Here is a 22,774-nt window from a genome sequence, read left to right on the forward strand (position 1 = left end):
TTCTGTCTTCAACCTCACCCTTTTGCAGTTGTCTAATCCCGAAACCATCTGTCTTTCCCAATTTGGATTCTTCCTGACCGCTACTTGCTTCCAAATCCTGAGATGTATTGTGTTGCATTCATAGCTTGCCCTCAGCTGACCCTTTGCCTGCATCTTGTCTTGACTCTGCTCAAGTCTGACTTAATTCTTATCCTTTCTCATCCCGTCCCCTGCCTGGATTTTGTGTATCTGTAGCATATGTCAGCTAAGTGTTAAAAATCAGGAGTTAATCAACAAGAAAAATTAAACCTCAAAATATATATGATTTTATTTTTGTATTAATATAAATTGCCTGAGTTCTATAGTATTGAAGAAAAATAGTTTGCTAATAAGAAAACCATTAGTTATACAGAGACTAGAAGGACAAGTAGAAACATAATTTTCATTTATTATCTTTCAGCATGTTTGTTAAAGTAAATTAAATATTCAGCTACTGTGGGCAAGGTCAATATTATTTTTGGAACATACATTTGTTTTGTAGATTTTAATCATATTTGCAATTTTTACCTGAAATAAAGCAACAAAAATTGTTTTGACTATAGTAGTGGATGACCCATTCTGGCAATTGGTGTTAAAATGTATTTTTTTTAAGATTTTATTTATTTATTCGACAGAGATAGAGACAGCCAGTGAGAGAAGGAACACAAGCAGGGGGAGTGGGAGAGGAAGAAGCAGGCTCATAGCAGAGGAGCCTGATGTGGGGCTCAATCCCATAACGCCAGGATCACGCCCTGAGCCAAAGGCAGACGCTTAACCGCTGTGCCACCCAGGCGCTCCTAAAATGTATTTTTTAAGATACATTTTTTTAAAGATTTGGAGCACTCCAAATTTATATACAGTGTCAAAACTTGCCTGCAAGTGAATACATTTTTAATGTAATCATAATAATTGATGTTCCCATAGAAATGCTTTTATATGCTTTCATAGAAATTTTTTTTTCATCTGACTTCCACTGCAATGTGCATGTTGTCTGTATAAGAAAAAGGAAATCCACATGAACTTAGAGCACTGTGGATACACATCAGGCGTTGTGCAACTGATTGTGTAACAGCAAGTGCTCTCTGTTATTTCAGCTTTTTTGACAATGATCACACTGTCTTGAGAAAGAAAAAAACAAACAAACCTCCAAGCACGCCACCCTCTGTTCTCTAGCTATGAAATGATTGCCTGCCTTGAGTGTTACTAGTGGTGTTTATACTGGCAGTTAGGGCAGAGCTATGACTGCATGGACCCATCCCCGTTACTTTTCCCAGTCCCCTGTATGACCACTGACCCACATTTCTAGGACAGTTCTTGAGATTAAGGATCCAGATCATTGCCATTAACAATTTTTTTTTATGTCTCTGTGAAGCTAACAAACCCTCCCAGGACTGAGCTCTTGACCTTGGCTTCTGACCAACTCTTAGCATAGAGGCACCAAATTTTTACTGGCCCCAGATGAGTCTTGACTCAATTTAGACTTTAGTATAAACAGAACTGGAAGAGTCGACAGATTTGTTTTAGCAGTAGAACCCGTTCTTCCAGCAAAACCTAGAAGAGAGCCTGACAAATAATCTAGATAAAAAGGAAGTGAGTTGCACGGATGGAAGTCTGGGAATCTGGTCCCCAGAACCCTCCCATCGCCTGAGGGACTTCAGAGCTCCACAGAGGTCTGTTTGAGAACTACTGATTGTCCAACTCCTTTACAGATGGGGAAACTGAGGCTTGGAGAGGTTAACTCACTGTTCATGACCCCAGAACGAGGTAGGGGCAATGTCGAGACAAGAGACTGGTCTCTGACCACCTTCTGCTGCCCAGTTCACAACCTCTGCCTCCTGTCCTCGCCCTCCCCCATTTCCTCATAGTTGGAAGGAACAGACCGGGATCTCACTCTGACTTCTGCATTGACAGGGCTCCCCCCACCACCGCCACCCAACTAAAACATACTCTAATTCAAACTGGCTTAAACTAAAGGAATTCATCACCTAATGTAAATTAAAAGTTCAGGGGTATCTGGGGCTTCAGGTGCAAGGAAAGGCTTAAAAAATGCCATCCAGTTTGGTCTCCTTCTCTTCATTTCTCTTGGTTCTGGCTTCGGCTGTGCTGGCTGCATTTCCAGGGGGCCTTCCTCATGGACTCTGACAGGCGGAGGCACCCAGCATTCTTATAGTGAATGGTTCCGAGGGAAAGAAGGCTTCTCCTAGCAAAATTCTCGGAATCGAGCCTCATTTACCTGAGTAGGTCCATGCGCTCACTCCTGAAGCAACCTGTGTAGCCAGAGGGTGGGGGTGACCCGGTGCGTCAGACCTGGGTCATGTGGCCACTCCTGGAAGGGGGGTTGGGGTCAGTGCCACTCAAACCATTTGGGCTGAAGCTAAGGAAGGGCAGATTCCGCAAGGAGAAAACGGTGCTATTAACCAGAGTGGTGAGGGAATGGATGCCCGAAGGTAAAAATGACACACATCTCCTGCAACATACTCAACTCTTCGTTGGCCTCTGAGGCTGATCCTTGGAAACAGGCAAGAAGGCTCACCGCAGAGCCGTCACCTCTGTTGCTGCTTCTGCAAGAACCCAGACTCCTCTCTATTATGGACTCTTTCAATGTATTATTGCTCAATTTGGGAACATATAGGGATTTTAAAATTCTTCTTTAAAAGCTCAGAATTTATTTATTTATTTAAAGATTTTATTTATTTATTTGACAGAGAGAGAGAGAGCACAAGCAGGAGGAGCAGAGGAGGGAGAGAGGGAGAAGCAGGCTCCCCGCTGAACAGGGAGCCTGATGCAGGGCTCAATCCCAGGACCCTGGGATCATGACCCGAGTGAAGGCAGGTGCTTATCAGACTGAGCCCCCCGCTGGGCACCCCAAAAAATACAGAATTTTAACATACCCTATATTTTTGGAGGCAACTGGTAGAAATGTCCAGATATTCCATGAGAGGGTTTGATACAGCTTGATGCATTTGAGAGTGTGTAGTCAGGAGTGGATGAAAACAAAGCCAGAAAACTTCCAGAAAAGTCTCTAAATGGCACACAGTGTTGACACCCCCAGATTGCTCTGCTCTCCTGCGTCCCATTGCCTCTGGGGCAGTATGTTTGTACACGCCAGGCAAGGATATGAACTGAGCAAGACGCGTAGCTGGGCTAGCTCAGGTGCATGCTGTCAGGCATTCTGGGAGGGAAGGATGTTTTTAGGTTTCCTAGATAAAGAAACAATACAGGCAGTGGTGAAAGAGCAAGATTGGTTTAGGGTATCACAGTGTCCATCCTGTAATTTTGCAGCAGGACTTAATTTAGGCTTCAACTAGAAGTATTTTAGGAGACTGGCTAATGGAAATGTTGACCAGGAAATCCAGAAACTTGCGTTCTTGTCTCAATTCTGTAGTAGCTTGTCTAGTTGACTTTGATCCAATTTCTCACTGTCTCTGGGCCTTAGTCTCCTGGTTTTGAAAAGTAAAGTTTGACAATATAATAGCTGACTTTCACGTTAATCAGTGTTTCCTAAAATGTACCATGCATACCATGGTGGCTCATAGCACATGCCATATTTTTTAAAATAGTGTTTATTTCCCAGTTTTGTTGAGACATAGTAATATATAAATGTTGTATGTATTTTTTAATGTACTAGATTAACCAGCACAGCAACTCCCAAATTTCATGGCTACCATTGGTAAGGAACCAGGTAAAATAAATCTTATATTTTTAAAGATGAATAAGGTTAAAGAAAAATATTAAATAATTGGTGCATAAATAAAGCAAAACCCCAAGGGTGGGACATAAATTATAGAATTTGAGAAAACTAGTGTATATAACCTCAATATAAAAACATTTTTTTGATAGAGTAGTGTAATAACGATTTGACAGTTAGGGAATCTGAGACCATGCTTTACTGAGAACCTATACCACACCGAATGCTGTACCAGGACTTCCCATGCATGAGATTATTAAATTTTTAAAGTAAGAACTACCTAATTTTAAAACCATGTTCCTTCCACCAGCCTCACTATCCCTGCAGGGCTCAGGGCTCACAGAGGGGTAAACACATAATAGTTCGATATTTGTATATACTGTGGAATGATCACCAGAGTAAGTCTAGTTAACATGCGTTACCATATATAGTTACACAATGTTCGTCCTGTGATGAGAACGTTTAAGTTCTATTCTCTTAGCAACTTTGAAATATGCAACACAGTATTATTAGCTATAGTTATCATTCTGTACAATACATTCCCATGATTTACTCATTTTATAACTGGAAGTTTGTACCTTTCGACCTCCTTTGCCCATTTCTCGCTGCCCCCACCCCCGGCCCCTGCCACCTCTGTCAGCCACCAATCTGTTCTCTGTTGCTATGAGCTTGGTTTTTTTTTTTTTCTTCTTTTCAGATTCCACATATAACTGAGATCATATGGTTTTTGTCTTTCTCTGGCTGACTTATTTCACTTGGCCCAATGCCCTGTTTTTCCATAGGGGCTGCACCAGCTTGCATTCCCAGCGTCAGTACATAAGGGTTCCCTTTTCTCCACATCCTTGCCTACACTTGTTATTTCTTGTCTTTTTGATATTAGCCATTCTAACAGGTGTGAGGTGATGCCTCATTGTGGTTTTGATTTGCATTTCCCTGATGATTAATGATACTGAGCATTTTTTCACGTATCTGTTAGCCATCTTCATGTTTGGGAAAATGGCTATTCAGATCCTCTGCCCATTTTTAATCAGATTATTTATTTACTGTGGAGTTATATGAATTCTTATATGTTCTAGATATTAATCTCTTATCTAATATATGATTTGCAAGTATTTTCTCCCATTTGGTAGTTTGCCTTTTCATTTTGTGGATGGTTTCCTTTGCTGTGCAGAACCTTTGCTATATCTTTCAATTATGTACCATTCTGTTTTCAAAAATAATAATAATAATAAAATTTTTAAAAAGTTGAGTCCACATGGAGAGTGTGGTCCTGAAGCCCTGAGAGACTTCACTCAGCTTGGGCCACTGCTGTGCTGGGGAAAGGCACACATCCACAGGCTCGCATGTGCAGAACCTTCTGGAAGGCCAAATCACAGAGGTTAGAAAGGAGAAGGGGCCACATCTCAGCCCTTTATCTGAGAGGGTCCACAGTGATCCTCAAATTAAATAGTCTCTTTTCACAGAAGAGTTGGCTTGCAGCCTAGAGTTGCCCGGTAAAATAGATTTGAATTTCAGATAAATGACAAATCATTTTTTTAGTAGAAATGTGTCCCATGCAATATCGGGGGCATACATAACTACTTTGAATTGCTTAATCTGGCAATCCAAGTGGGATCCAGAATCTGGTTGCTCATCAGGCAGTGTTTTCTCTGAGCCTGGCTTTCCTGACCTGTGAAATAAAAAATAACGAGTCTCCAGCCATATCACAAGGTTGCTGTGAGGCTGAAATAGACCTCCGGGCTTTGTGAACAGGTAGGTGCTCTAAAATTATAAGGAATAAACACAGTTGCTCTCCGTGTTCTCATCCTCAAAACCTTAGCCTCCAGAGCAGACAGCTCATCGAAACCTACTGCCTTGTTTTTCTACCAGCTTTGCTGTGATTTCTTATATGCCTTGGGCACGTAGTCATACATTTATTTTCATATTTAAGAAGGATTTCTGAGATATATTAACAGGGACTTCATTGCCAGTGTTTACCGTTATTAGCTTTAAATGTGTTGCCTTTATTTTAAACCGTCTTTACCATAGGCGAATGAATGGCCAGATATCCTGCTTAACTCATTTAGCCTGTATTTATTGAACATCTAGTATGTGCCAGGCACTGGGGTTAAAGGGGCGAGTAGAATAGACATAGAGTCTCCCATCATTGCGTGCATGGTCAGACTGAGGTTCAGCAGGGAAAGAACCAAAGGAAAAGAGCAAACAGAGAAATAGAGTGCTTCTCAAGCCTGGTTTGATGTGAGAGCCATCTGTGAGGGTTCTACAAATTCTGTTTTTAGTGGGATAACTAACCATCCCAGTCTGCCCAGGATGGAGGGGTCTCCAAGGACATGGACTGATGTCTGGGCCTCCCTCGGTGATTCCAAGGTGCCTCCAAGATTGAGAACTGCTGGATTAGAAGGAACGTAGAACTTGTTGGCTCTTGACCTCAGTAAAGACTATCTGGCAAATGAGGCTTTCTCAGCCCATGTGAATGCGGTTACTTACACACACGGGGAGAGAGTGCATTCATGGACTAGACCAGGCATCCCGCTAACTCAGGAACACAGACCAGAAGGAGCAGGGGTCTGGGTCAGAGGGGACAGGGAGTGGCTCTGGTACTTAGTATGTCAGACCCAAGACTACCCACGTCGGGGATCTCCAAGCCACCCCAGGTCCACAGAACAAGCCACAGGGCCCCCGTAAACGAGATTAATCGGGAGGGACTAGACCTCAGAGGCAAAATTGCCCCAGACAACAAAGGACAGAATAAAACTTTTTAGCCCATGGGGCAACCCTAGAGGCTCTTCTTTGCTCTGTTAATAGATGAAGTTCTGTGTTAATTAGGTTTGAAAAATAAAAAGTTTTAAAGCCACAAATCTAAAGCAGATGACTCATTTAAAAGATATTCTGGGGATTACTTTCATTTAAACCCTTCCTTCTATTATTATGTTCAACCATTATTATGTTATGTCTTCTCCATAATGCAACAACAAAAAAAGTGTTCATCTCTATAAATGTATTTTCTTTTTACGTTGAATATTCTTGTTCCTACTTGCCTTTATACTTTATAATAGGTATAAAATGTTGAATTTGAAATGAGAAAATGCAAATAAAAGCAAATATGTATATCTATTTTTATGTAAACGTATATATTTAAAATATATTTAAATTCAGATTTATTTATTTACCTGTACTGTGGTGAAATTTTCATAGGCACGCCTATCTTATTCTGTTTCGAAGTATGCTGAAATGTGAATAACTTCTTTCGTTTGACAAAATGGCCTTGCATAATGCATGAGCAAGAGTACCCAGCTCTGTTCTCAACAGCGTTATTGGCAAAACTGGTAGGTTGGGGGTTAGAGTCTCTTATAAGTCGAAATAAGAAAATTTCCTTGTAAATGAACACGTATTCCACGAAAGAAGGATCCTTTTCTCCCTTCCAGGTGCACTCAGGGGACCTGCCAGAGTGCCTTTGGTTACCTGCCGTCCCCTGAGGTCATTACCCTCTGCATTTCCTAAGTTTCTGAGGAATATCTTCCCCACCTGGCAAGTCATGTGGTGGAAAATTGTGTTCTAAGAACTGATTGTTTGGTAGAACAAGCACCATCAGATAATGCAGACTTTTCTTTCCTACTTCTCTCTTTAACATCATATCGAGCGAGGCTCCCCTTCCAAATATCCCATGACCTTTCACTGTGGGTTCATCATTTGGTTTTCTGTTGATGGTTGCTAAGGTAAACTTCTCTCCTTGAGCTGCCACGGGCCAGCAGGGTTCAAGTCTGCACCCTTCCCAGACCCTACGAAGGAGGGTGGAACCCACATCTGTGGTAGTGTTTTCGAATGTTGGTAGATTGTTTATACTGGAGATTGCCTGCTGGTGTTTTCACTTTTGCCAGGCTTAATGCTTTGTAATCTTTTAAGACTACTGTTGCAGCGTTAGCCAGGATATGGGAATAATTTCCCCGTTGTCAGGGGGAACGAAAATGGCATTCGAGAAGTCTAAGCAATGCTGACCTCATCACTTCCCGATGTATCGCTGATCTCTGCATTTCGAAACTCCTCGAAATTTGAAGCTGATGAAACTATAGCTCTGTTTAATCTAGAAATGTCACACACTGAAACATTTTCTGAAGGCCTCCCATAAATTCTGCCTTCCAGAAAGGCAAAGAATTGTGTATTTTGACAATCCTTTGTGTATCTTGACATAATGAGAATTTGAGGTTCGGGAAGTTAACAGTGGGAGCATACATGAAAATATGAAGTATACTGTGGGTTGCCATTGAAAGAACAGCTCATATTAAATGCCACATTTCCTAGGATAACAGTAAATTGAATTGAAATTCAAACCTAATGAGAAATCTCCATAATAAAAAAGATTTTTAATGTATTCTTTATATGTAAACATAACAAAAGAAATCTATCATCAGGAAGTTTATTCATTACTTTAAAAATATAGAGAGCACCTACCAGGAGGCAGGAGGATGTGATATGTGCCCTTATATGCTTAAAACCTAGTGAGGAATACAGACAAGTATATTGCCTGGAAAAAGCAGTATCTAAACAGAATCACCATGTACAGTTGTCCAGGTTGTGCAGTGCACAACGGCACGTAGTGGCTCTCTTGAGCTAAGACCTGAATGAAGTGTAGGAGTGAGCTAGGAAAGGAGGCAAGAGCTATGAAGGAAGGGAGATGAAAAAGTATCCTAGGTAAAGGAAACACCATGTGAGAAGGCCTGGAAGCGAGAGAGAGTGTGGCACCTTAGCTTAGAGGAACAAAAAGAAACTCTGTGCTGCTGTGTAGACTGTAACAGGGATGTGGTGGTGAGCTATGACAGCCAGAACATCAGGGCCTTATAAATCAAGGACAGTGGTGATTCTCTCAGGTGTTTTAGGCCAGGAAGTGATATAAATGTAAACACCATGGCTACCATGCAGAGATCAGATTCGAGGGGGGCAAGGTTCCTTGCAGAAGCGGGGAGGCTACTGCACTACTCCAGGCAGAAGATGGTGTTCTAAACTAGAGCAGGACAGGGGACCTAGTGGAATGGATGGCTTGGAGAGGAATTTAGGAAATTAAGCCATCAAGATTGATAGGATTTTGGAGATGGAGGGAGTTGGAGGAATCAGTGAGGGTGCTAAGATTTCTTGATTGCTCACTGGGTAGTCGCTGAGATTTGGAGCCCAGAGGAAGAGCAGGATTGGGGTCAAGAGAATGGGTTTGTGTCCAAGTGGAGAGGCCCACCAGGAAACTGGACACATGGGTCTGGAAGGTAATGAGGGATCAGGCTGTCAATACAGATTCAGGAAGCTGGAAATCAGGGGGTGCACATCAGATGGGTGTTTGAAAAGTCTGTAGCAGAAACAACTAAATCCCTGGTTTAACTTGCACTTGCTTTTCTCCGTCATGATGAGAAGTCCAGAGATAAGAAGTGCAGACTGCTTGGAAGGCTCCACAATATCGGCAGGAACCCAGCCCCTTCGGTGGTTCTGCCAGGCCCCTGGCAATGACTCCCATGCTCAGGTCACCTGCTAGAGGGACGGACCAACTGTGTCAGTTTGCCTGGAACTCAGGGGGTTCCCAGAATATGAGACTTTTTGTTTTCAAGCCAGGAGAGTCCCAGGCTAACTAGGATGAGTTGGTCACCCCAGTGACCCCCTGGATTTAACAGGGCCACTGCAACTCCAGCCCATTGCACCCCCATCTCAGACAGAAAGACCAGCCAACTGCCTGAGGCCCGTCTTTAAAGGAGCTTTCCCGGAAACCCCATCCAACAAGGTTCTCTTCCATCTCTGTGTGGAACTTTGTCCCTGGCCACCTCTGCCTACAGGGATGGCCTGGCAGCCACCGTGGCCTGGCTCAGTATAGTCCCAGCCCTGTTCAAGCTGGGCTTCTTCAGAGGAAGCTGGAGAGAATGGAGACTGGGGAGGCAGTTCCTGCCACTGGGAAAAAGACTCATCGGAGTACAGAAACCAGGCCCACCTCCACTTAACACAAACACTTAAAGGGACAAACAAAGGTGAGAAGATCCCAAGGAGAAGTCTGAGAAGAGCAGGTGGAAAGTAGGAGCAAAAGTAGGAGAGAGGGTATCAAGGAACCCAGAGGAAGAAAACATTTTGCGACCCAGGGGGTCACAGAGGTTAATTCTGCTCCTGTGGGATTTTATGAACAAAGCCACCTCTGAGGTGAAAAGTGCCACATTTCCTGTGGAAATTCCCCTCACTCCCGAAAGGTCCAAATGCCCCAGATATGGGAGAAGTTGCTGAATCAGGGAGAGGAAGATGTGAGGCCCCACTTGCGCCCGTGGCCTTCTCCCAGGACCAGGACTCATATTGGCAGCTGCTGGTCACACCCTGGTCAGCGGGTCTGCCCTGGGCCTCCCCATCGTCTTCCATGTTGATGCTGAGTGCAGGGCAGAAGGAAAGCTTCCCGGCACCAGTGCACAGCAAGGTGGCTCCCAGCCCCTTTATACACTCATGCAAAGTTTCTAAAGTTCTGCAATCCAGGGCACGGCTCTGGCTCCACTGGTGAGAGGAGGAAAGTTCCTGAAATGGATACTGGGAAAGCCGAAAAGCCCATTTCCACAGCAGGCAAAGGGATCCCCCTGCCCACAGCCCTGTGTGCCGGGATGGCACTGAAGCCCATACGTGGCAATTTGAGGCTGCTGTTTAAATGCAGACTTTCCTTTCTCCTAAAGCAAAGCAGTATTTGAAACCTTCCCCAACATGAGAGCCTCTGCTATGCCAGAAGTTTCATTCTGGGAGGGGTTTCTTCCCACTCGGGACCAAAATAGGCCTGCAAATGCCAGTCACTTCTCAATTATAGATCATTTTATCCATTACATTTCAGAAGTGGGTCCTGCCTGTAAAGTCACCCTACAAATCAGCCCTCCTCAGTGCATGGCTTTCTGGCGGGATTTAGATTTAAATGCATACCTTTCAGAGTTCGTTCATCTCTTTATGCGTGGAAGCTAACTAAACGTCAGGGGTTTGGAGAAGTTTTATTGAATGGGAATGAAAAGTTTCTTGAAACTCTGTCATTATTAGGGACCTCATGAGGCAAGGAGAAGGTAGAAGAGAAGCCATTCCCATCAAAAACGTTTACTGAAAAGAGATATGCCTTGCAAAACTTGGTAGAGAGACCCTTTCTAAGGCAGCAGGGAGGTTGGAAGTCTGGCAGATTTGCTGATGTTGGATAATACAAAGCACCCTGTTTTCTGACACCAGGGGTCCAGTCCAGCACAGAAATGGATTACCCACAAGGTGTACAAATAGTACCTTCCACTCAATGCAAGTGAGTAAATACTAGGACATTGGGCTCAATCCCTGGGCTGTGCCTTGTACTTGTGAGTCTCTGCCAGTGTCGCCCTCGTGCTGAATGGCTCTTTGTTGCCCCAGTCCCCACTACCCAGCAGAATCTACAGGGGATAATGGGCTCTGAGCCCAAGACTGTGGAGTCTCTATCCACTGTCACTAGTCCAAGTGCAGGTGCAGACGTCTTATTCTGCATGCATTGATTCTAACCTTTGATTTATTACCATCTTTTGTGGGTGGTGGGGAGGTATACTGCTATAGATCACTTAGAAGGCATACCCTAATTTTATAAAACTCTACATGTTTAAAAACCTTTTATATTTGAGGCAATATGATAAAACGTTACTGTAGTTGTCATGCTATCAATATGAAGGGTATGTGTAGCAGAGCCTAACTGGGCTCCCAGGCAGAACCATCAGTCCCTCCAGGATTCCACAATAAGGAAAAGGAAGAAAACTCTGCTTTCCTGCTATAAGATGATGAATACAGTGTGAAGAGAGAAATTAATAAAGAGACAGATGAGGATGGGGCGCCTGGGTGGCACAGCGGTTTAAGCGTCTGCCTTCGGCTCAGGGCGTGATTCCAGCGTTACGGGATCGAGCCCCACGTCAGGCTCCTCCGCTATGAGCCTGCCTCTTCCTCTCCCACTCCCCCTGCTTGTGTTCCCTCTCTCGCTGGCTGTCTCTATCTCTGTCGAATAAATAAGTAAAATCTTAAAAAAAAAAGAGAGACAGATGAGGAAATATTTGGAGATAGCGTGGAGCGGGGGGAAAGCAAGGACTTGGAGCCCAACCTTGGTTGACTGGCTGTGACCGAGGACTGCCGCATTAACCTTCCTTAATCTCTGTTTCCTCCCTTGTAAAGTGGAAATTCCGCCTGATGGGATCATCCGTCAGGATGGAGAGGGAAGAACACAGATCAAGAATCCCGTGCCTGCAACACAACAAATGTCAGTTCCCTTTGAATCTTTTTCTTATCCATATATATTCATAAATTGATTAGTAAACCACAGAGGTTACTGGTAAATCTAGAAAGAGAAGGTGAGAACACTTTATGCAAACCATAGAAATGTGTGATTTTTCTTAGATATTTTCAGAACAGAACATTCTTCTGCCAGAGGTAATCAGTAGATTTCTTAATAATTGTGAGTGTGATTGAGGAACAAAGTAGATATTCACAATCCCAAATATTTAATACAGTGTTTTTACATTTGAGAAACGCTACACTATTTATTTTCCCACAACATAGTCAACAGTTTTTGAGAACCCCTATGCCCACTGCATTTTGTCTACATTTGACTTTTTAATTTTTTGAAAGTCTTTGATGTGCAAAGAAAGCAAGACTCCTTCCAAATGTAAGCTGATGGCTTATGCATAATTGAAGATGCAGTTCCATGGAGGCATCCTCTCCCCACAAGAGGCAAAAACCCTTATGAACGTCAGCTAGGTGCTTTGCAGGCATTACTGTCCAGGCTGCTTTGATCAGCTGGTGGATCCCAGAGGTGATTGTCATAGCAGAGAACGCAGCTGGGCCATGGCATGGGACAGACTGGGAGGGGCTGAGGTGTGCCCACAGCTGTGGAGCAGGCACGAGAGAGAATGGATACAGCTGCAGATGGAGCTCCCATGCAGCGGGCAGGAGTTGGTGTTGGAAGGGCGGGACGGTGGCAGCAGGTAGAACCAGTGGCAGTTGGTATCAGTGAGGTCCACCACGAGATGATGACATGGGTTAGCCATTAGGGAGAGTATGCTGATCAGATATCGGGAAAAATAAGGACAGGCATTTATTAAGAGTTGACCACAAGCCCTTGGGCACAGTGCTAAGAGCTTTACTCATGTTACCTTATTTAATCTTCTTTGAAACTCTGCAAAATCAGTATTTTAGCATCCTCATTCACCAATGAAGGAAGCAAGCGTCAGATAGTATAAGTAACTGGCTCAAAGTGCCAGGATTTGTAAGTGGTGTGATTGGGATTTGAACCAATGTCGGACTGGAGCAATAACGGCTTACCCACTCCGCCATGTGCTTCTACAGGCGGGACCGCATCCAGGGAGGCAGGCGGTAAGGCATTCGGGACATCTGGTGAGAAGGTCATAGCTTGAGTTCAGGGGCTGGACTTCAGCCCCAGGAAGGAAGCTGCGAAAAAGAAGGCCGTGTCCTTGTGTTAGACATGCATGGTCCTAAGAGCTAACAAAATAGAGACGTAGGCATCATTATCAGACCTGGGTCACGAGGTTTCACCCAGGATCATACCAGGAGTAAATGTGCTGAACTCCACTTTGGATGGTGAGTAATCCTGAGTGAGAGCCCAGGGGGCTTAGCTGTGAGGACAGGCGCTGCTGAGGACAGGCAGCCAGGAGGGGCCCAGCACTGAAGAGCACAGAGGTGTAGACGTCAACATGGAAGGGTCAAGTAAAGTGAAAGGAGGGAAGATTGTTGTCACTACCAGCATTGAAAAGGTGCTGCTGGTCTGCTCCCTAACAAATATTGGCTTTGAACCATACTGGACAAAAAGGAGGCAATATAAATTTCTCACTATCTCTATAACAGCTAAAGGACCCTCCCCCACCCCGAAGATAAGAGAAATAATGCAATTAGCATTACAGTGTACAAAGCATGTTTATATACATCATTTTCATCAGGTTCTTAGAGTGACTGTAGATGGGAAGTCATATCTCACTGGAGTTTAAATTTATGTTCTTAAGTTAGCACAAAAGGTGAACATTAGATACCATCAAAATTGGCCTTGAAAGTTCCTTAAATTCTAGAGTACAGTGTGCGTGGTTTTCTGTATATTATACTATTTCTGTGTATAACGCAGCCCATTTTCCTTTTAGTGTTGAAATATATAAAGAGATTTTAGCTAGTGGCTATTTGTTTGGAATCATTTCATGTATGTACGTATATATTACAGTGGTTAGGTCATTTTCAGTTGGTTTTGTTTTGTTTTTTCTGAGTAGGTTGAGTAGTTTCCCAAATACTGAATACACATTCAATATTCAACAACATTCAATATTCAACAACACGTTATAGGAACTCCACTGTTTTATTATTCCCATTTTGCAGATAAACTGATGACACGGTAAGCCTATGCGTGATAAAGCTTTAAACAAAGGTTATGCTTTACAAATCCTGGGTGGGGTCCACTGCACCACATGGTCACCCTGGCATGACTGTCACACCTGAAGGACAATACATTCATCAGCAAACAGAATTGCAGGGATACCAAGAAGCCCCCCATGATTTCATGTCCTGGACGTACTGTCACAATGATGGCCTGGGATTTAAGTCCCAGCACAGTGTTCACCGGCTGTTAGAAGTCATTAATACATTGAGGTCTAGCTGTACAAATGTGTTTAGCAATTGAATGTGACCTCAAACTCCATTCTTGATGTCTGCCTTCACTGAAACAGAACAGATTTTTCTTGTTGTTTTCTGATGTGTGCGTGTGACTAGAAGATATTCAGACCCTGAGGTTCATGGAACCCAACATTTTTGGCAGGGTAGTTTAATTATTGGTTTTGATTGTTGACTTACTTTTTTTAAAAAAATCTATTTGGAAGTTTATGGCCCTTTTCTGACCCATCATAAAGATTTTATCATTTCTAATAAATGTCTTATAAATCAGTTCAAATTGCCTAAGCAGCAGTATTTGGAGAATATCCTTCACTCCCCTCCTGTCATCCTGACTCCAACACTATGGCCAGTAAATCTCTCCCCAGACTCTTGGCCTAATGCATCAGTCAGCATCCCAATCTGCATGTGATCTCTGCTGTTCTTTGCCTTTTTCTGATTTGTTTGTGTTTAACATCTCCAGAACATTGTTTTCTTTTCTTATTGGTTAAAAAATGGTGAAGAAAGGGAATGATGTTAGCAAGAATGGTGCAATGAGGACTTCAGAAAATCCTGTCCCCATAAAAGCCATGAAAACAGTCAACAATTGTGAAAATCAACTTTTTGAGAACTTGAAATTACTCAAAGACTTGCAACATTGGGAGTGTTTATTTATTACATAAATCAATGGAATAGAATTGAGAGTTCAGAAATAAATTCTTATATCTATGCTCAATTGATTTTCAACAAAGATGCCAGAACAATTTAATGGGCAAACATGAACTCAAAATAGATCAAAGTCTAAATGTAATAGCTAAAACTATAAAACTCTTAGAAGAAAACATAGCTATAAACCTTTATGACCTTAAATTAGACAATGGTTTCTTAGCTGTGACATCAAAGCACACACAACCAAAGCAAAAATAGGAAATTGGATTTTATTGAATTTAAAACTTTTGTTCTTCAAAAGATACCATCAAGAAAGTGAAAAGACAACCCACAGAATGGGGAAAAAATATTTGCAAATCATGTATCTGATAAGATCTAGAATATATAATCTCTTATAATTCAACAATAGAAAAAGAAGATTTTTTAAATGAGCAAAAGATTTGAATAGCCATTTCTTCAAAGATGATAGGCTGGGGTGTCTGTGTGGTTTAGTCAGTTAAGCATCCGACTCTTGATTTCAGCTCAGGTCATGATCTCAGGGTTATAAGACTGAGCCCGGTATTGGGCTCCATCCTGGGCATGCAACTTGCTTAAGAGTCTCTCTCTCCCTCCACCCGCCCCCTCCCCACTCTAAAAAAAAACCAAACAACCAAACAAACACAAAACAGATAATGTGCAAATGGCCAATAAGCACAAGATAGAATGCACTATGTCATTCATCATTAGAGAAATGCAAATCAAAAAGCACAATTAGATAGCACTTCACATCTACTAGGATGGCTATAGTAACAAAAGACAGATAGTGACAAGTGTTGGTGAACATGTGGAGAAACTGGAACTCTCATACATCCCTAGTGGACATGTAAGTGGTGTTGCCATTTTAGAAAACAGCTTGGCAGTTCCTCACAAAATTAAACATAGAATTATCATTGACCTAATAGTTCCATGCCTCGATGTATACCTAGGAGAACTGAAACTTATGTTACATAAAAACTTGTACACAAATGTTCATAGTAACATTATTCATAATAGCCAACAAGTGGAAAAAACCCACATGTCCATCAACTGATGAATGGATAAGTAACAATATATCCATAAAATGGAATATTATTCAGCCTCAAAAAAGAACAAAATTTTAATACATGCTACAATGTGGTGAACTTTGAAGACGTGATGCTAAGTGAAAGAAGCCAGTCACAAAAGGCCACGTTACATGATCCCATTCATTTGAAATTTCCAGAAAAGACAAATAGACAGAAAATAGATCTGTGGATAGCAGACTGCTCTGGCTGAGAGTGAGAATCCAAAACCGGATCCGCCGACAGTTTACTAAGCCCGTTAGTGCCCCCGCCAAGACTCACGTCGCTGTCATGACCCTCTACCGGTGCCCCCCCCAATACATCTCTCTTCATAAGGAACGTGGCCTATGACACCAGGTCTGAAGATTTACGACGAGAATTTGGTCGTTATGGTCCTATAGTTGATGTGTATGTTCCACTTAATTTCTACATGCGCCGTCCAAGAGGATTTGCTTATGTTCAATTTGAGGATGTCCATGATGCCGAAGACGCTTTACATAATTTGGACAGAAAATGCATTTGTGGACGCCAAATTGAAATGCAGTTTGCACAGGGGGATCGGAAAACTCCAAATCAGATGAAAGCCAAGGAAGGGAGGAATGTGTACAGTTCTTCACACTATGATGATTATGACAGATACAGACGTTCTAGAAGCCAGATTATGAAAGAGGAAGATCAAGAAGCCGGTCCTTTGATTACAACTAGAGGAGATCTTATAGTCCTAGAAGCAATAGACCGGTTGGAAGACCACGGCATAGCAGAAGCCATTCCATCAATGATAGATTCAAACACTGAAATCGATCTTTTTCAAGATCTAAATCCAATTCAAGATCACGGTCCAAGTCCCAGCCCAAGAAAGAAATGAAGGCTAAAATCAGGTTCTAGGTCTGCATCTCACACCAAAACTAGAGGCACCTCTAAAACAGATTCCAAAATACATCATAAGTCTGGCTCAAGATATGAAAAGGAGGGGCGCCTGGATGGCACAGCGGTTAAGCATCTGCCTTCGGCTCAGGGCGTGATCCCGGCATTGTGGGATCGAGCCCCACGTCAGGCTCCTCAGCTATGAGCCTGCTTCTTCCTCTCCCACTCCCCTGCTTGTGTTCCCTTTCTCGCTGGCTGTCTCTATCTCTAATAAATAAATAAAATCTTTAAAAAAAATAAAATTTATTAAAAAAAAGATATGAAAAGGAATCAAGGAAAAAAGAACCACCTAGATCCAAATCTGAGTCAAGATCACAATCTAGGTCTAGGTCAAAATCTAGATCAAGGTCTTGAATTAGTCCTAAATCCAGTAGCCACCGATAGTATAAACCTTGATATTTTCAGGCATGTATCATTCATTTACTCATAGTTTGGTTTACTTAAATTATCGGGAATACAATGTTGCAATGATGCTTGAAAAACACTTGTCAGTTTTCCCTGTACCAGGCAAATGGTTATAATTAAAATGATATGCTGTTGAGAAGCCACTCTGAAGAGTCCAGTTTGTTTAATATTATGGGCAGCTACCAATTTGTGGTGTCTCTGTATATTTTTGTAAAGATCTCATTTTTTATGCTTGAAGTATTGGTGAAAAGATGTTGGTTGACCATAATTTGCAACATTGTCTTATTAAAAATAAACTTTCATATCCATATTCGGTAGAACTGTTAACCTAGAAATGTAGCTTGCTAATAAGATAGAATGATACAAAAGCGAAGTTGTAGCCACAGTCCAACACTGACTGATCAGACACATGGAGGTTCAGGGTGGACCTTTTTGTCTTGTTAAGATGTCTAGGCCCGTGATAATAGTTAATTTATGACGGAGCATGGAATAGTTCTTTTGCTAACCCCACTGTCTTGGGGAGTGATGGCAACTGGGTTAAGTAGGATCTGGGGGAAGATTGAGTTTTTGACTGAAATGTGGAGCCTTCACTGTTTTGTTTTGTTTGTTTTTTTCTGGTTTCTGTGCAGATTTGGAACATATAAACATCAGAAGAACTCACCTTAAAATCTGAGCAGGTCAATGATGGCAGAAATAATTTTGAGGGAAAAAAAATGCTCTCATGTAGTTACTTTAAACTTTAAGGAGCATCGTTTGTCATGTTGCTTAGTTTTCTTACTGCTGTTAAAAAGCAGCAAGTAAATTGTTTTCAAGTAGATTTTGTTTATGCATATGCATAGTGCAAAAGAACTGAGTTTTGGTGCTTATAGCACTCAGTCTGTGCATTTGTATCAAAATTTGCCTACTGCTTTATGAAGCAGGCTTGTTCTTCACACCTCAGCTTATTTCATGTGAGGCAAGTTGAGAAAGAACACTCCCTTTCTAGGTGATTCTATGGTGCCATGAAATTTAAAATATTTTGGAAAGAATTAAGAGTCACAGCTCTGAGTTTGATTGATTATCAATGTAGTACCTGGCAGTACCTGACTAAAAAAGAAAAGACCCTAACCATTTATAACATCTAGCATTTCTCTGAGAAATCGTTTGGGGGGCAATAAAAGGGACATGTCCTATCTCATTTCAGAATAAAAGCTAGCATCTTTAAAATTTTTTAGATTGCTCGCTTACAGGTATAAGAAAGAAATATTGTGGGGAAACGATTCCTTTTAGAGGATTACTTTTTTTCAATTTTGGTTTTAGTAATATAGGCCTTGACTGTAAAGAGCAAAAGATGGTTTTTAAATACTGTTTGTGGAATGTGTTTAAAGGATTGATTCTAGAACCTTTGTATATTTGATAGTATTTCTAACTTTCGTTTATTTACTGTTTGCAGTTAATGTTCATGTTCTGCTATGCAATCATTTATATCCACGTTTCTTTAATTTTTTAGATTTTCCTGGATGTATAGTTTAAATAACAAAAAGTCTGTTTAAAACTGTAGCAGTAGTTTGCAGTTCTAGCAAAGAGGAAAGTTGTGGGGTTAAACTTTGTATTTTCTTTCTTATAGAAGCATCTAAAAAGGTATTTTTATATGTTCTTTTTAACAAATATTGTGTACATCCTTTAAAACATCAATGTTTGGATCAAAACAAGACCCAGCTTATTTTCTGCTTGCTGTAAATTAAGCAAACATGCTATAATAAAAAAACAAAATGAAGGGGGAAAAGAATAGATCTGTGATTCCCAGAGGCTAGTGGGAGGAAAAAATGGGTATGGGATTTCTTTTTTGGGTGATGAAAAGATTCTGGAAGTAGATAGTGGTGATGGTTGCAGAACTTTGTGAGTATATTAAAAATGACTGAAATGTATTTCAAGGGTGAATTTTATTGTGTGTAAATTATGTTCAAGATTAACTTCCAGATTCAGTTTCATTCAGAAAGAATAAATGAAATATATTGCTTCTCAGCCCTTTGGCTAAGATCAAGTGTAGAATAAATGAAATATTTCCCACACAAAGAAGACCTCATTAACTCAGTAGTAAAATGATTCTTTTTTAAAATTTTTATTTATTTGACACAGAGAGAGAGAGAGCGAGCATGTGCACACACAAGCATGGGGAACTGCAGGCAGAGGGAGAAGTAGGCTCTCCTATGAGCAAGGAGCCCATGCAGGACTTGATCCCAGGACCCTGGGATCATGACCTGAGCCGAAGGCAGATGCTTAACTGACTAGGTTAAGGCATCCCGTAAAATGATTCTTTTTAATAAAGTAAGAAAAAACAACTCACCCAAACCATTATCAATTTGTTCTAGAATAGCGATTTTATTAGTGAGAGTCCAGGGAAGGGCACCATCCCCGATATCAATATCTTCCTCATTCTTTCTTCATTTTCTAAAACTTATTCAAAATTTACCAGATTCCTTCTAGTTCAATTTAACTCTAACATGACCACAACTAGTTCCATTTATGACACTAAAGCCACAAACAAGGATAAAGCAAATAATTTCAACTCAAGTACTAACTCAAATTGATTGGTAAGTGGCTACATGGAACACTGTTTAGAAGGATTCTGAGGCTGTACCCAGGCAAAGCAGAAAAAAAGTAGTAATTAATTAAGAAAACTGTCTTGAGCTTGGCATTGTTGGTGGAGGTGGGCAGGACTTGAGCTCGTTCTCTGATCTGGGAAAATGCATTATTCTGCTGTGGATGCAAAATCAATTAGGTAGATAAATCTGGATGGGTTGTAATGCAGCTAATAGGCACACTCACACAGCATGACCAGAAAAGAAATTCGAGGTCTGTAGTTTCCATGCAAAAATCCCAATATTTTGAAAGAGCCAACACTGATGACTGAGATACCGAGATCTCTCAATAAATAGCACCAACTTTCATACTGTATACTATTGGGATATTTTTAAATAATACAGTTTATAGTACATGTTCTCAAAGGTTCTTTTTTTTTTTTTTAAGATTTTATTTGTTTATTTGTATCTGCCCTTAGCTTCCTTGGGCCACGGTTGTCTATTTCCCTGAGTTGCGAATACCAGATGGATCCTTTCCCTGTGCTTTTTTCTCTTTCCAGGCCACTACATTTACGTGGACACCTCCTTTGCCAAGCAGGGGGAAAAAGCTGTGCTGCTAAGTTCCGATCTGCAGGCTGAGGAATGGAGCTGCCTCCGACTGGTCTACCAGATAACCACATCTTCAGGGTCTCCATCAGACACCAGCCGGCTGAACCTGTATGTGAGATTTGAAGATGAAAGCTTTGACCGCTTGCTGTGGTCAGCGAAGGAGCCTTCAGACAGCTGGCTCATAGCCAGCTTGGATTTACAAAACAGTTCCAAGAAATTCAAGGTAGGTAGAACGTAGGCGCCTGGTTTATCACGTCGCATTTTGCTACTCTGAAATTGTGTGAAAATTTCTGCCACTGAAGTTAGTTATCTCTTATGTTAGGATGTGCTGCTTTATAAGAGATGTGTCCCAGAAGACTATTAGTAATTAATAATTAGTAAGTTAGGGGCGCCTGGGTGGCGCAGTCGTTAAGCGTCTGCCTTCAGCTCAGGGCGTGATCCCGGCGTTATGGGATCGAGCCCCACATCAGGCTTCTCCGCNATATTGTGTTTATTCTTTAGAAGAGCTTCTTCCCACATTTCTTTCTCGTCTGTTTAAATGGGACTTCTGTGAGGATCTAAACCAACCTCTTCAATGGAAATTTATTTTCTTTTTTTTTTTTTAAAGATTTTATTTATTTATTTGACAGAGATAGAGACAGCCAGCGAGAGAGGGAACACAAGTAGGGGGAATGGGAGAGGAAGAAGCAGGCTCATAGCGGAGGCCTGATGTGGGGCTCGAGGAAATTTATTTTCTAATGGGCTTTAGGGAGCATTCTCATTTCTAATCATTTTGTTTCATCTTTCTCCGTTGTGTGTGGTATCTTCCTAATGGTCTGTTTGCTACAGATTTTGAACAAAACATTCACTATGGTTAAAGGAAAAGTGGAGCTACTTTGAAGAGGGAAAGATACATAAAGGATACTTTCTGATTCCTTTTCAAAGATGGAGGTTGTTCCGTAGGCAGTGTTGGAAGAGGAAAGTAGACAATGTAACATATGTTGTTTGGAGCAGGGAAGGAGGATGAGATCTGGACTCACTTGGCCAGATGCTGAGTGTGACATGTAGTGAGACTGTGTCATGGAGGAAAGAATAGGGCCCTCACGAACACTTTCTCCATTCCTAATTCCCCTTTCAATTCCCTATCGCATTTCTTTCCCTCAAAAAGTGTTGAAATGCTGTCTTCTCCTCTCCACCTCCCATCAGGCAGGAGGGAGGATGGAGGGAAGGAGCATTGAGGTCCGAGCTCTCTAGTTCACACTGCCCAGCAATAGGCCACATCCTAAATCTGCCAGCATAGTTGCCAAAGACCAGGCTGGAGTCACATAAAGAAGAGCCAGTACTTTCAGAAACAGGATCAAAGATGAACCACAGCAGTGCTTGAAATCAGCCGTGTAAATTGTCATGCTCCCCTCTGTTCTTTATGTAAAAGTTTCAAATTTTTTCAGTAATACGGAAACTGCAAGTTGATTTATGAGCCTCTTCCATCTCAAGGGGAGTCTCCCACCGCTAGTCAGGTTGTGCTTCCTACCTCCTCCTCCAAGGGTTTTCCCCACTGCGGCCTCTGCCCTGAGTCCCTGACCATTCTCAGAATGGATTTCCCCAAGGACATCAGCCCTCCCCTCCATCTCTGGCCAACCAGTGCTGCCACTGGCGGTAGAGAAGGGGGTGATTGGGATAGCACTTGAAGACAGTTGGCTCCAAGCTTTTACTGGACACCTTGCTCACCTTGTACACACACACACACACACACACACTCTTTTAGAAGCCGCGTGAGATTGGTATCCAGTAGCAATTAGCTGAGACAAGCCATCTCGCCTTGCCTTGAATTGCTGAACAGCTCCCGACGAGTCTCTGAAACACTGAGCCAAGGAAACACGGTGTCGGAAGCTAACTCCCTTCTCCCTCCTGTGTCATGCAGCTGTTAGTAGAAGGTGTGCTCGGACAGGGAAGCACAGCCAGCATCGCGCTCTTTGAAATCAAGATGACAACCGGCTACTGTATTGGTAAGTGGGTTTCGTTCTCACTGCCTCAGAATGTGAATTGTGACTCTTCTTCCAAAATCTGTTGCCAGAAGGAACTGAATCGACCCTAAAGGCAAGGTGTTTTATGGAAGTAGGTGCATAATGCACCATAGCTTAGATGCTTCTCGAGGTTCCCTGGGATGATGTGTGTTGCTCCTGTCTGTAGCAGAGGAAGGCTCATCGGAGTCGGCC

General features: G+C 42.1%; 2 protein-coding genes across 3 annotated transcripts in view; both read left to right on the forward strand.

Annotated features, from left to right (window-relative positions):
* MAMDC2 (MAM domain containing 2) overlaps window positions 1-22,774 on the forward strand; it is a 152,003-nt gene that overhangs the window by 51,117 nt on the left and 78,112 nt on the right. For both annotated transcript variants that reach the window (XM_019794667.2, XM_019794668.2), the window contains exons 3-4: window positions 20,531-20,802; window positions 22,480-22,564. In XM_019794667.2, coding sequence (XP_019650226.2) covers window positions 20,531-20,802; window positions 22,480-22,564 — 357 coding nt within the window. The remainder of the gene's footprint in view (window positions 1-20,530; window positions 20,803-22,479; window positions 22,565-22,774) is intronic.
* On the forward strand, window positions 16,163-17,083 carry LOC105235596 (serine/arginine-rich splicing factor 10-like). Its single transcript, XM_034646841.1, has one exon. The coding sequence runs from the start codon at window positions 16,511-16,513 to the stop codon at window positions 16,943-16,945; it is 435 nt and encodes a 144-aa protein (XP_034502732.1). The 5' UTR covers window positions 16,163-16,510; the 3' UTR covers window positions 16,946-17,083.

The sequence above is a fragment of the Ailuropoda melanoleuca genome, chromosome 17, assembly GCF_002007445.2.
Source record: "Ailuropoda melanoleuca isolate Jingjing chromosome 17, ASM200744v2, whole genome shotgun sequence".
Lineage (NCBI taxonomy): Eukaryota > Metazoa > Chordata > Mammalia > Carnivora > Ursidae > Ailuropoda > Ailuropoda melanoleuca.

Excerpts from the sequence above, each read along its gene's own strand:
- LOC105235596 (XM_034646841.1), top strand. The coding sequence starts at position 16,511 with ATGCGCCGTCCAAGAGGATTTGCTTATGTTCAATTTGAGGATGTCCAT.